The sequence below is a fragment of the Stegastes partitus genome, unplaced genomic scaffold, assembly GCF_000690725.1.
Source record: "Stegastes partitus isolate 25-593 unplaced genomic scaffold, Stegastes_partitus-1.0.2 Scaffold2606, whole genome shotgun sequence".
NCBI classification, from domain to species: domain Eukaryota; kingdom Metazoa; phylum Chordata; class Actinopteri; family Pomacentridae; genus Stegastes; species Stegastes partitus.
In genome coordinates this window covers 2,656-17,805 of record NW_007580337.1, presented here as the reverse complement: position 1 = coordinate 17,805, position 15,150 = coordinate 2,656, and the positions used below count along the sequence as shown (strand labels likewise).

The following is a 15,150-nucleotide window of genomic DNA, read 5'->3' as shown; positions in this document are numbered from 1 at the left end:
ATTTTTGACAACATTTTTTATGACATTAAAAAACAGCTGTGCAATTTATTATATTCAGATATTAAACATGAGTTCGTGCCAACTGTGACAACAGATCAGCTGCAATTTTCATCAGTGTCGAGATTTCTTACTGTCCATTCAGGCAACTGTTCTGGATTTCAGTTCATTTTAGCTGCAATGACAAACAACTCTATGAAGGCAAACTGCAAACAAGCCACATAACGCTCACAGTAAATGGCGCAGGTGAAAAAATAAAAAATGAAAAAGTACAAATCAAAGTAAAATTAATTCACATGTTCCAAATATCCCTGTAGACTCTACAGTCATTGTTCTGTACAGTTTAAATCCAGTTCAGCAGATAGAAGTTTACATACATAATCGAGCAGGTGCAGAGAACATAATGTTTTTTTGGACATTTTCAAATGACACAAAAACGTTGCTGCTCATTATTTATGGGTACATTTACCTGACAGACATTTCCGTCATGAATTGTTAATATGAGCAAATGACAACAAAGTCATGCAGTCAGACAGATAAATAGTTTTACAAAACAACATCTGTAGAGTACCAGCGCCTTAAAACAAAGTGCAATATTTCTAAAAAAGATCTCTGAAAACGTGATTGAGCAGATTTTCTGATACGCGTTTTTGATTTTTATATTCTTTTCGTTGCGGCTGCGTCTAACTCTTTAACCACAGAGAGCAGATTTTCATGTTCATCCTTAAAATCTCAAGCAAACTTTATGCAGCTGTTAAGCCAGATAATTCAAGCAATAATCTTTGAACTGAATATATGTAAATGTCATGTCATTGCCGGTGCACAGATCAGTGTAAGTCGTGTGGATGACGGTTGGCGGGTGAGAGAGCCTGTAGGTAAATGAACACATCAGCGCTGCTACATTTTACATGCATTTGCAGCAGATTCCGTCAGGTTTTGTTGTCAAGGAACAAGCTGAGAGGCAGCGACATACCCGGCTGAATTTTGAGCAGCGATGTTAATATTCATCCTTTCCTCCCACCTCCTCCTCACCCTGGGGGGAGACATAATAAGCTTCACTTCAGTCTTTTATTCAGTCATTACAATCGACTGTTTCATTATGAACTCCATCTTTTTTCCGAGTGTCCTTGAGCAATAAACTGAATCTCTGAGCTGCTGCCGACCTCTGACCTCCCTGCTGAAATGTATATTTATGTAAGTTTTTCATCACTCTGTATGGAATAATTGAAAATCACCCTGAAACACCGAGTAAGGACGTTCTTCCCTCACAGTTCAGCTCATTTTGTGCTTTAAAGATTAAAAATTGCAAATTCTGTTGTTCTGTATTTTTTTCTTTCACCCTGATCAGATCTCCAATTCGTCTTCTCTGTACTCTGCTTTTGTCTTCTTCCAGGAGGACAAACTGGACGTGTCCACACCGAAGATGTATAGTTCTTTCATCCCCAACGGCCGGGCCGAGCCTCACCTCCACACCCCTGGACACCAGGGCCTGCCGCTGGGAGACCCCGACCTCAGCCTGTCCCAGGTAGGACGCAATCGGATTGAGCAGGAAACCCCTGAGTATTGGAGCAAGAGTTAAGCATTTTGGAAAAAACACTCAGCCTTTGTGTTTTAAGAACTGAGCTGGAGTTAGAACATGGTTAGCTTAGCTTAGCATAGAGACAGGAAACAAGAGAACCCGCTAGCCTAGCTTCACCAAGCAGCGAACGGGACTCTACAGCCATTCTAACAGCTGTGTGAGGCAACACTAACATTACAGACAATGCAGAAAGCTGAAATGTCCAACTTACCTGTAGAAAAAGTCAATGTCTGATGGAGAAACTTGGGATAGTTTGATTAACTTAGATGTTCTCGAGGAGCAGATGCTCGTCAGGCAATATAGTAGCATCTGCAAAGCATTACTAAACCCACATTATCTGAAATACATTAATCGTAGTGGATCAGCTATAGTGTGTAATGTTCTGACTGAAGTGATGTAGAATAATTCATGTGTTTATGCAGTTAAGCAGAGATGTCTGATACGGGAGAAAACTGACATTGTGATGTTTAGTTTATCCACACAATAGATTGCGATAAGAAAAAGCACAGGGATTTTTACTAGATGACTTTAATAGCTCTATTAGAAAATCAGTAATTATTCTAGAATGATCAGAGTAATTTAGTTGGACAGTGCGTCTGCATTAAAAAAACAAATTTGTTTTTAAAAAAGCAGTTTAGAATCTTTGTCATTGGGTGTAACACAGAGAAAGACATCCAAAATACTCTTTTGTTTAGGATGATGTTCAGAGCTTTGTGGTGCTGATTTAATGCATAAGTTGTGTTGCCTCGTGAGGTGACAACACTGCAGAGTACCTGTTTTTCATCAGCATCATCCTTTCCATAGCCATAATCTTTCTATACATCGATGCTGCATCACTTTTTGCAACCAAATCTTCCTTTCCAGTTTTTCTCACCTGCTTCTCGCTCGTTTTGCTGCTAACGTTTGGAGCCTGCATGGCAACAAATTCTGTGTCTTTCTAAAAAAGAAATGTAAGAAAAAAACTCAAGTGTATCCAAGAACCCTTAAATCGGAGTAAATAAAGTTCTATCAGACAGACGTCTCTTGGAGATTAGTCGTGGAAAATGAGAACTGTGAAAGTTCTCTTTTTGTATGAAGCAGCAAAAAAAAATAAAAAATTGTTGCACGGTGTGTTTGAGTTAATTTGCCGTACTTCACATTGTAATTCTGATGCTGAAATGATGCATCTTGCCCCTGTTTCCAGTGTATAAGCTCTGCTGAGCATATTACAGACTGACTCCAGCTCGGTACTGAACACACAGATATGAGACGGATAAAAAGAGGTTTAGTGTGAAGGCTGTAACTCCACATTCCCCATTTGGTTTGTACTTATTACTTAGATAGCTGCAAGGAAAATGCTAAATATTCGACAAAGAAGACTACAGCGGTGCTTTGACAGACAACAAAATGATCACCTGAAAATAGTCGACTAATTACCCAGCTTGTGTGTATGCATACCTGCACTAGACAACACTACAAAAGGAGTTCAATGTGAGCTAACGAAAGAGAAAAAACATGTATTCTTTTGCTTCAGGCCTGTAACCATTAGCTGGTATTGATTTAGTGAAAAATGTGTGTGTTAGTTTGATTATCCTAAGTGCTTCAAGGTAACTGGATTTCTTTCTAGTTCTTGAAGACATTTCATTAAAGAGACTTCCTCAGTTCTAACTGACTGCGAGGGAGTTCCTGGTATTTAATTAGGGTCACCTGTACATTGTTATTGACACAACTCAAGATGTAAACAGTGGTAAAACTGACTGGGGACGGGTTTCAGGACTGCATTATAAGTATCTGGTATGTGATGTTGTAGACCACTTTCTCGGAGGTGGCCTAAAACCTCAGGGTAGGTGTCCTTGGTTGTTCCAGTTTAGCATAAACTGCTTCCTTTCCTACTCTCTCAAACCACCTTCTCTGACCAGAATGTGGACGTTACTGTCTTCATTCTGACAAGGTGTTGTTTAGTCTTCCTTACATATAGGTTTGTGCACTCCTCGCTGCATTGGACCCCATATTTAAATCTGCTTAGCTTGTGTTTTGTTGGGTAAACCAGTTTTTGTCTCGGATTTATGCTGGGTCTGATTTAGGATTTTGTGTTTGGAGAAAACACGTTCCTAACGTCTATGTGCTCCTTGTTTTTTTGTTTGTTTGTTTGTTTTTTTTACCTTAGTCTTGGTAGGTACATTGTCAACCCGGCACTATCAGGTTGTGGTAACCCCTAGCTTATGTTCCAAAGGGTGGTGGAAGTCCAACAGCTGGTACTGGCCGGTGTGTGTTGGTTTCCTGTAAACCTCAACGTTGACACTTCCATCCTCCTCAATGTCCACAGCACCTTCCCAAAAAAAAAAAAAGTCAGTTTGTTTCCCCCAGTCCCCTTATTGTCAACGTGATATTTTTGTCCACCAAGTGGATAAAAGTTGTTCTGTGAGGGCATCTACTTCTTTGGTTTGGATTCTGGTGTCGTAAAAAAATATCTGAACAAATGTTGTTTCCATGAATGAGCAGAGTGCTCTGCTTTCCACTTCCTCCATGTAGCGGTTGGCCACAACAGGTGACACAGCAGAACCCATGGCACAGCCGTGCTACTGTCTGTGCAAACCCTCATTGTACCCGACATGGATGGTCGTCAAGTGGAGGTCCAACAGGGCACCGAATCGACTGGGGGTGAAATTGGTTGTGTTCTTTACCTATCTTGCAGTGGTGATTTTCTCACTGTCTCAAATGCAAGTATACAGGTGACAAGTGTGGTAACATTGAATGATGTCATCTGCGGCCAGTTTAAGTTTGTGGACTTTGCAGGCAAACTCAGAAGAGTTTTGGATGTGAGGTATTTTCAACCAGAGGTGGTGAGCTGTTCTGCCATGTAGGTGTTCCGTCTTAGTGGATCTTCAGAAGTCCATACAAACATAGCTGAGTTTTCCAAGGTGAACAGTGGGAACTTGGTGGTGCTGGGCCTTGAACCCCTAACTTTTTCATCAGCAGCCCAAAGCTGAGCCACCCCTACCTTACCCTTAGTGATGTTACTACCTCCCTTTACTGACTGGGTTTTGAGGATGGAAGAAGGTATTTTTGGGCTAGAAAGTACCACTGAAACCCTAATCCTGAGTTGTTTCACCGCTAACTCTGTCCAGTACTGGTAACTGCTGTGAAGATATAACAAATGTTAAGAACATAGCTAAAAGATCTGTGTCCACTTGGGTAAGGCCCCTGTCTGATGAATTTTTCACCCACCAACCCTGAATGTCTACTCGTGCTTAGTCAATTTGTTTCTCTCTGGTTGGTTCGGTTTGTCCCCTGGAGTTATTTGCTTATGCCTTGGCTTCACTGTCAAAGGCCAGAGAGCAGAACAGATACTATTGATAGCACAGTCATGGAGGGAGTTTCTAAGTTTGTTGAAAAGGCACAGTTATCACTACACGAAAAGGGCAAGGACTGGTAAACAAGGAAATTCCACACACTACACTCAAGCGCAAAAACTCATGACAACTTCTGGACCAACCAGACAGAAACAAGTTGGAGCTACACTAGAATACATTCAGGATAAGTGGGTGAAAAACCTACCAATAACAGACCTTGCCCAACCAAAGAAGAATGTTTTAGATTAAAAAAAGAAAAAAACACAACTGCCTTTACTCCAAAACTGTTACCAGTATTGAACCTCACTAAAGTGACAGAATCAGCCGTGAGGAACAACCACCTAGTAGAATCAGAAGCAGAAAAACTAGAAATAATGGTTTTAGCTGCTTTCTCTAGTGCCAAAATACCTCCTTCTAAACCCAAAAACACTAAAAGAAAAACTCTATGATATCACCTACAAAGCCCTGAGATATCCCTGTCATCCACATTTTAAGTTGTTTTGGGTTGTGGGTTACAATAAATACCTGAAACACGCCACCAGACAGTTCAAACTGAGGAACATTTTGGATAAGAGGTGAAACTTATTCAAGTCCGGTTGTCTTCAAGGACTCAGCATGACCTCGACGTGGATGATTGACAATCTACACATATGAATTATCTGATAACTGAGTGACTTAACCTTATTTGTTTGCTTTTTGAAGTGAGACTATGTGAGGTACTTGCCCATACTCGGTGTATGGTGGTTGTTTGCAGAGACTAGTACTGAAACTATGCAGGTTACTTCTGTGGACAGGTTCGGAGTCACAACGTATTTCAGCCACCTAAAAAAAAAATCAACATCGATTTATGTGTACAGTATATTTAGAACATTTTCAACACTTAACCGTACTGCCAGACAGCAGACACCAGACTGCTTTGACAGAAACAGTAACATGGGAGTTGCTGGTCTGTTCTTGTAAGATTTTGATGTTTCAACATGTTAGTTTAAATTCAGACTAACATGCTGAAACACCAAATTCACACAATAGAACAAACTAATTGATCAAGGCAGCGGTAGACCAGCAGCGCCTATGTTCTGATGACGTTTTTGTCAATGGAGTCTACTGGCTTTGAAGTGCATACTTTTAATCAAGCTTTGAGACTAAGTTGTTTAAAATGTTGCCAATTTCACAAATGTCTAAAGCCATGGGTCTAACCTCTGTTTAGTCTCTGTCTCAGGCGGATGGAGAGCTCTCCGGCCTGCCCACACCCGACTCCACCCCGGAGCTCCCCATCAAGAACATGAAGGCCCTGCGGCACCATCAGTACGAGAAGAACCAGAACTGCAACAACGCCAAGGACAACAACCCCAAGTCAGGGCCGAGCTGCTCTGGATCCAGTCTGGGTTTCATGGCTGTCGTTGGGAACTCTTTGACCCAGCAGGTGTATCCCTTCTCCCATCACCATGGCAACAGTTTGAGCAACGGCTCGGCCCACGGAGCTGGAGCCTCCTCGACTTCCCTGCACCTTCCCGAGGAAAGGAAGATCTCAAATGATGAGCGAGCAGCAGCAGCAGCAGCAGCATCAGGAGGCGGAGTTGGAGTTGGAGGTGGAAGTGGAGGAGTCCCACATCACCACCACTCCCAGCAGTCACTCCCCCAGACGGTGGTGGATGTGTCAGCGCTGGACGAGCTGCTCAAACACATCCACGAGGTCAGCGCGTCGGGAACCGGAGGCATCAAGGTCCTTACCTCCACCTCCTCGTCTTCCCTGTTCCCTGGGCCATCCTCCTCTGCCTCCGCCTCTGGAGGGCACAACCATAATCATCATCACCACCATCATCACAGTCACCACAGCCAGACCCGCACACACCACTACAACCACAGCCATCACCATAGCAACCACCACAATAATAACAGCAGCAGCAGCAGTCACCATCACCAGCAGCAGATCCCTGAGACAGAGTCGGCACCATACTACAGCACCTCCACCCTGCCAAGAGATGGCCTCCCCAAGCGCCTGGACGCACCTCCTCAAAACTCCACCTCATCCTCTGCCACCTCCTCGTCTTCATCGTCCTCGTCCTCCAACAACCCCACGTCCTCCACCTCCATCCCTTCTTCCTCCTCTTCCTCCTCCTCCACTCCACTCCAGCAGCAGGTGATTCCAGAAAGACCTGGAGGAGGAGGAGGAGGAGGAGGAGGCACTGGCGGCGGCGGTGGCGGTGTATCTGTGACTCGCCACCACTCTCAGCGCCACTCCCTCATTAAGATGGGCAGCGGGGGCGGCGCCGTGCCCCGCCATCACAGCTTCAACCAACGAGGGACACACGCGCACTTTCTAGCCAGGATGAACACCAACAGCAGCTGCAACGGCCCCCCAGGTGCTGGTGCGGCAACCAACGCAAACATCAGCACCAGTGGCGAGAGCCAGCGGGCGTCCATCGCCAGCGCCTGCCTCACGCGGCAGCACAGTTACAGCGGAGGGCCACACGTGCAACGGGCGGCAATCGTCCGGAGAACAGCGTCGCTCAAACCCCAAGTCCCACCAAAACCGCTTTTCCTGCCAAATACAGCAACGTCGCCGGTAGCAGAGGCAGGAAAGTACCACTACTGAGACTGTAGGGAGGAAGTGGCGCCACTCCAACATGGCTGCTGCAGTCCTCATCGAGCAAAGCACTTCGAAACGCCTGCTGGGCCTGTGAGAAACGACAAAATGAGAACACTGATGGGCCAGAAACACACAAAAGACACTTGTCCCCATCACTCCTCATTACGACCCGTCAGTTGTGGTTATTTTCCTGCTGCTGAGAGGACGCCGTCTGTCGCCTCTTCTGAGTCACGAACGCCGCCTCACTGACAGACACTCTGAGGATCGCCAAATAAACAACATCTCTGACTCATTTCTTCGGAGGTCGAGGCTAACAACAAACTACGGATCAAAACCAGCTCTGACGAGAAACATTCCAAAAGCAGGCCGAAAGATGTTAAAGATTCAAAAGGAGTCCCCAAGGCTCGAGATGGCCTGAAAATTCTGGATTAATGCAGTTTTCTTATGAGCGCTTTGATCTAATGTCCCCGGTTGTTGCACCTTGGCACGGGGCCCGGATTTCATTTGCAAAGATTTAAAAAGCAGGGAATTGGACTGCTGCAGACCTGACATGAACTGAATCTGGGAGCGCTGCATTGCTGCGAGTCCGACGATGGTATTTTCTTTTCACAGGAGATATCACACTGAAATCATATTTAAAAAAAACCCAGTGGATAATTCCTACCTTTGCTTTGTTTGTTTCTGAGTCTGCTCTGGAAAATTGAAATCGACAGGAAAGCTTCACTCTCCTTTTCTGCGGAGGAAAAAAAAAAAGAAAAGAAAAAACGAAACGAGTTGAAAAGAGGAGACGAAACTGCAGCTTTTGTTTTCATGCGCTCGAAGAGATGGAGATTTTTGCAGACCAACACTTCAGCTACACTCTGAGGAAAGAGACATTAATGCTGCCTGAGCTGTGGGATCACATATAAGTGTCAAAACCCGGCAGCCGATACCCTAACAGTACACAAACACCAGATGAATGCTCCTTTTTTTATACCATATTGGTATCTAAACAACAAAAAGCAGCCCAGCAGGTGATCGAGGAGGATTTCTGATAAATGCTTCCCTTAAATTACTAATTCATGCTCAATACACTTAATGCTCCCTCAGTTTAATAATTTGTAATTACTTAATTGATTCTCTTGAATTAATAATTGCCCTCAAATTATTTCATTTGCCTCCTGCATATGTCTTTACCCGAGAACATCTGCGAGATCTATAACGTGTTCAACGTGGTGTCAAATCAAACTGTATTAAATGCTCTGCTGTTTGTCAGAAATGTTTTCTCATCACCGCCTGAGCGCCGCAGTTTTTGACAGGATGAAATGTATCGCAGTTTGGTTCACCCAAATTACAGCAAGACAAGTTTTCTCACTTACGTTGCTGTGCAGCGGTTTTCAAAGTGGGTGTTGAGAGACGGATTAAGGGCAGCGCAGGGGTCGCTCGGGTCTGTTGTTTCATTAATTGCAGTTTTATCTTCAGACATGTGAGAAAGAAAAAAACATGCATCAAAGGTGTTGTAGTAGCAAGACTAAGGTCAGTGTTAAGCCTTGATTATACTCCCTTGTGGACATGCACACGGACGGGAGGTTGTTGTTGTACTATTTTGTAGTCTGTTTGGATCAGTCTGTTCCGTACATGCACCATAGATCGGCATCTACGTATTGTAAGCATGCAATTACTGCTTACGGTGCTTAACCCCGCAGAGACTCTCATGGATTTGGGAAGATCATTAAATTTGCATTACGTGGATGCAGAAAGTATTGCACTTTCTGTATGAGTCGTGTCCACAGGGAAATTTTGGACACAAGGGGTAGCACCGCTTCCCGGCGTTGGACGCTTGACGGGCGTACGACTAAGCAGAGTCACACACTCTAACAGCAAACACTTCACTGATAATGTGATTCTAAAAACATCTTGAGGAATTAGCTGTGCAGCTGCTGAATCTGTCTTTCATTTTACGTCAACAGTTAGTTTAGGAGCTCTTCAAGGGTCTCCAGAGGTGGAGAGTTGAAGCTGGATGCCCCTGGATATTTGCATAAGGTAGCAGATAGATCCTAAATTTCTGCATGAAGGACACTCAACTTTACGCCCTGTGTCTCAAAATGCAATGTGTTGCTACCAGAATGCTGCTTCTTACTTAGACAATGACTGGAAAATGTGTAAATGAAGGAGCTTGTTGACGCGTACTGCTATGCTAACCGAACCTGTGCATACAGGACGGTCCGCATGATATAAATTTCCTTTGTCTTCCCAAGTCTGCGAGAGTCTGTGAAGCCTAAACTTTGCATCTTGTGGCTAGCTATAACTTTTAAAGATTATATCGCAAATCCAATCGCAGTGCCATTCTGAATTGGGTACCGTGGGTATGAGTGTGAGTGTGCCCCTCGCAACCCTCTAGTGGATAAAGCAGGTATTGCTAATGGGTTGATTTATTTTACCCAAACTGTTTAGCCACATTATCGGCTAATGGACACATAAAACTTTGACCTGATGACGGTGCTACAGGAAAGGTTGGGGGGAACACTAGGGTATTACAGTTTATCTTTACAGAGACATAAAAATTATATGTTCATTAATCCAACAGCAGTTGAGAAACTGACCTGGATGACAACCTGCATACATCCGAACATCAGTCTTATTCGTTCAAAATAATTCTGGTGACATGTCTCTGAAGCGTCACCACACTGAAACATGTTGCTGAACTCACTGTGGGTTTAAACCAGTTTGGGAACCGCTGCTCTCGTGGTGTCCAGCTGTGCAGATCGAGCGGGTTTGAGATTTGTGTGTCAGATTCAGTGCAAGTGGATGCTACTCTGGGTAATCCACAAAACACACGGGACACAGTTTTTAGACAGAGTATTTCTTCAGTAGTAGTAGTAGTTTTTATACGAGGTCAGTGTCACTGTGAGTAAGTAAACCCAAACTCTCTGCGTAGCCGGACAGCACAAGGGGAGAGTGAGAATAAATGTGATTATTTTGGTGGTAATTTGGGTGAACGTGTGCCTGTCGAGTCGTTTTACTTCATTCACTTTGACAGAGTTGCCAGCGCGACCACAGTCTGCTGCCGACTACAGTCTGTGGGAGTGTTTCTTCGCAGATGCTCTAAAAATACCCGACTGAGAAGAGAATCTGCTGTTTCCTGGTTTACTTTTACCTCCCGGTGTTTTAAGAACTCTTTCTATTCTGTGGCTGTTTGTTCTGCGTGTGCTCTCGGCCTGCAGCGGTCGAAGGTTAACACGACGACACGCAGGCAACACCTTTAGGCAACGGAGACGAGCGATACTGCCAGCAGCAGCAATAAAAGTTGGCGACGGGATTGGAACGAAAAACCTGTAAATCAAAGGAAAAGCTGCGTGAAGCTGAAGTACAGATGGTGGATCCAAAGAGCTGCGAGTTGGCTCTCTGTGTTGCCTCAACATGTTGCTGTGCAGGTTTGGTGAAGTTTGAAAAATGAATGTGATTATTTTAAGATGCGGGAAAAGATTAAAGAAACAATACCGATCCTGATGCCTAAACAACACAGTGACTTCTGAAGAACTGGCTGCTCTGCATGTTTTAACCTGTTGGCTGCATAAGTGACGCTATACTTCTGGTCAAAAGACACAATTTTGGTTTGAATCTGGGCTCTGAATTTTGCAATAAACAACAGAAACTATGAGAAATCATCTGAGCTGCATTGCATTAAAGGTAAAAACTGTGGGACGACTTAAAGCTACAAAAAGCTGCAGCGATTAGAGAAAGACAATGTGCTCACTTGTACTTTTCTTCTGCAAACCGCGTGGTGCATTTAGGGGCGCTCGGAAATAGGAGAAGTCTGCTAAAACAAACAAAAAGAAGAATTAATGAGACATGAATGAGCCAAAACCCCAACAATAAGCAAACACAGACATCCTTTAAATGCACTCATAATAACATTTAGGATTTAGAAGCTTGGGGATGATTGAGGATTTCTGAAAACGTCATCTCACTTAGTAGTAATTACAGTTTTAGACCTGGAGCTGCAAAATAAAGAAGATCGAGTGTTCTTAACAGATGTTTGTGCGCGTTGTAACGGAGCTGCATGAGGCGTGGAATGAATTATGCATGTTTATGGAGTCGTTACAACATGTACAAAAAGCTTATTTCCATTCAAAAAATAACAGTCGACATCTGTTTTAGGCCTAAAAAACTGTTGGTTTTTTTGAGCGTGTGTTTTTGTATTTTGCAAAAAGAAAAAGAAAAAAACGTCAATTAAACTCATTAATCGTCGCCTACGCCTGTGTTGTGAGAACCTGATTTCCGAGATGGATTTTTAACATCCTGCTAAGACAACAACAAACTAAAGTAATTTATCACACAATTGAACAAACAGTAACTTACTGTTCACTGTGATTAAGGCGACTTGGATCAACTTAAACCAGGACTTAAAGTGAGAAAATCATTCTGAAAAAACTGAAGCACAGAATAATCTGACTGGATGAAAGAAAAAAAAAAAATCTTAACTCAAGGGCCACTTACTATGTTCCAGAGCTTTCTACCTCATGTTTGCTTATAGTTATGTGCTATATAAGGTTGTGAACTTCTGTAATCATAATCAAAAGCCTCCCATCTCTATGATCACTCAGCTGGGGAAGACTGGGAGGTTTAGTCTGAAAGCCCTCGAAAACGCCAGGAAGCAGACCTTGAGTTAACGTGACTAAATCTTCACGTTAAAGGACGATTTTTTTTGCCTATTTGGCGCAAATCAGCAGCAGGAAAATCTGATTTCTTAGACATCTAAGTTTAAAAAAAAGGAAGATTAGCTCGACAAACTTTTTTTCACTTTGAAGAGTCTGTTTGGTTCCCGGCCGCCGGTGAAGCAGATAAACATCCAGCAGCCGGTTTTTGGTTTTATCTGACTCGCTCAGCCGGCCGGACACACACTCCTGGAGCAGATTAAGCAATAACGAAGCGGCGGTGATGCTGCGGGAGAGTGTTGGTGAAGTCGGCTCTCTGCACCAAATGATGCAACTTTGAGGCCGTCAGCCGTCGAGGGCGGAGGTGCTGAAATCTGGGATGCAAAGCGGCCGCTGTAAAAGTCACGGTTCATCAGGCGCTTTCAAAGTGGACTCGATCGTTTTGTTCAGGTTTAATAAAAGAGGACAAAGCAGCAGTTTATTGATTCCTAGTTACTGTAAAGAAGAGATTCATGTCACGGCCTCAGTTTGAGGAGGTTACATCATCCTCTTTCATCTCCGACCCGAATCTCTCGTCTGACTGGAACTGCCGTTTGATGTAGTGTTGTTCTGGTTGCTGGAAGGCGGCTGCCTGCAGGAATCAAAGTCTAAATTAACGGGTCGTGTTCCCTAAATCTGCGCTACAACTCTCAGCGGCTGATTTGGGAGTTTACACGGCAGAACAAACAACATTTTAAAAAAGGGTAGATCATAATGAGAGGGCTGGTTCGGTGCCACAAAAGAGGTTATAAGTTTGCTCTGCGAGTTTTGAATCACTTACACCGTTTAATGCAGATTGCAAAACTGCTGCCGAGCAATTTTTTTCGAGGCAAAGTACTTTATAGATTCTCTTCTTCGTGCAGTGATGCAAAACATTTACATAAAACATATTTCTGTGGGAAGCAGTGACCGATTTGTCCTTTTCGGTGCATTCAAGGACCATCCGAAACCCCAGAAGTCTTCGTAAAATACTGACAATTTAAATCACTAACACAGACAATTAAACGTGGATGTCGGAAAAAACAATCATTGTTTGTTGAAAATAATAAAGGTTTTGTTCTGGCAGTTGAAGCGGAAGTCTCTGATGTCAGACTGCCCTTGAACGCTCTGAACACAGAGAGCTTTCAGTCTTTGATGATTAAAACTATAAATACAAAAGTGCTCATTGTCTGCACATTGATTATCCATAAAGTCAAACCAACCAACAAAAGAAAAAGCCTCCCTTGTGGATGTGCGATGAAGATGAAAGCTCATAAAGGAGTGAAACATTTAATTTAGATAAAAATGCCAAACTTTAACTGCTTCTAGCTTCTCAGAATAAGGATTTGCTGCTGCTCTCTTCTTATTGTCAATGGAAACTGAATTTTCCACAACTAATCCTGTGATGGAAGACAAAATCACCAGATTGATGGACAATAAAAACAGCTGGTTTCAGTATTTCTTTGGTACCAACTGAAATGTCTCCTAAAATTGTCAAAAAAAAACAAAAACTGGGATTGATTGTTGCATAAGATGTGTCATTTTGATGCATTTGTCTTTATGTATTTTCAGATTTACATAAAAAAAAAAAAATAGCCCTTGTTTGCTTTGAAATTCTTGTTAGATATCTCAAATCTGCACAGCAATTCACAAACAGTAAAGTCTGGAACTATAAACTTTTAAGTTCCCAACCCTAGGAATCAGTCAGACGTGTATGTCTTGTATGTAAAGAACAGCCAACAGTACCTGAATGCTTCTTTAAATCGTCCCACAGAGCCTCTCGATGTTATTGTCACTTTTGCACTGAACAGGCCACACATGCAGACAGACAGTCTGGTTTCCAAGAAGCTACAATAAAAGTGAGCAGGAATATAATGGTCTGGCATTACACCTACAGAGCAGACGTCATCATTTCTAAATGCTTTTACTTTGAAATCCAACTGTGACCTGCTCCAAAATCTGATTGGAGAAAGAAAACTAAGTGATCTGCATTCGTAGAGACACAAAAAGACAAACCAAGGAACAAGACTCTTCGTCTGTCTGAAGGCTGCTGAAGCTTAATTAAAAGGAGAAGCTGATGTTCACTTGTGTTCCGACTGATTAGGAATGTTTTCACTGGGTGCTACTACGGGGACGCTGGCTCATTTTATAAAAGGGTTTTTGTATGAGGATGCACTTGTAACCTTGAAAATAAATTTGTTTATTCATTTCGTGGTTCTCGTCCTCTAAACGTGCTCTCTGTGATTCAGCTGGAGAGGCGGAGGGGGAACAGAGACGCTGTGACGCGACTGAACATGGACTCACAGCGCCACCCAGTGGGCCACACCAGAATGACAATGTAATAATGTCAAACACTATTATGTTTACCTTACTGCTATTAATTAACAATGTGGATGATGGTGTAAATAAAGGCTACTGTGGAATATTAATGGGAGTTGAGTGATTCTTATTTCTGCAGGTTCTTATAATGAAGCTATGAGTGGAAAGCAAGAAACAGAGCTGCAACAAACAGTTATAAATAAAGTTATACTCACTCAAACTCACTGTCCTAAAAAGGCGTCGAAAGTTCTTGAAGGTTGAGATGTACCATGGTCTTCCAGGAAATGTTGAGACTTTGTGGCGGTCCACAGGGATCCTAAAGGCCTTGAGGAAGTTATTGGATGCCCTGAATGTGTTGCAGGAGAGGAATGTGTTTAGAAAGACTGGAATCTCTAAAAGCACTCATGGCACAAATTTCTCCTGGAGTTGGGGGATCAATGCAGGTCTTGTAGGAGTTTAACAGGGACACAGAGGTTCTTGAGCAAGTTTTCAGGAGTCTTTCAATTATGGGACTCCTACAATGGGTGTAGGGGGCCTTTGGGGTGTTAAAGAGGGTCCTTAAGGAGAACCCCAGTCGGCTTTTCAGAAAGTTAAGAACTCCTTGACTAAGTATTTCATTAGCCTTTAAAAGGGTTCATGAGTTTGTGAAGCTTCTCTGAGAGTTACTGGTCTTTCAAT

The 15,150-nt window shown here is 43.1% G+C and overlaps 1 protein-coding gene across 1 annotated transcript in view; it reads left to right on the top strand.

The window, feature by feature from the left end:
* LOC103375460 (semaphorin-6D-like) overlaps window positions 1–14,582 on the top strand; it is a gene marked incomplete at its 5' end in the record, with an annotated part of 16,021 nt that extends 1,439 nt beyond the window's left edge. Inside the window, 2 exons of the mRNA XM_008305760.1 lie at window positions 1,391–1,522; window positions 6,116–14,582. Of these exons, the coding sequence (XP_008303982.1) occupies window positions 1,391–1,522; window positions 6,116–7,504 (1,521 nt within the window). The remainder of the gene's footprint in view (window positions 1–1,390; window positions 1,523–6,115) is intronic.
* Window positions 14,583–15,150: the final 568 nt, after the last annotated feature.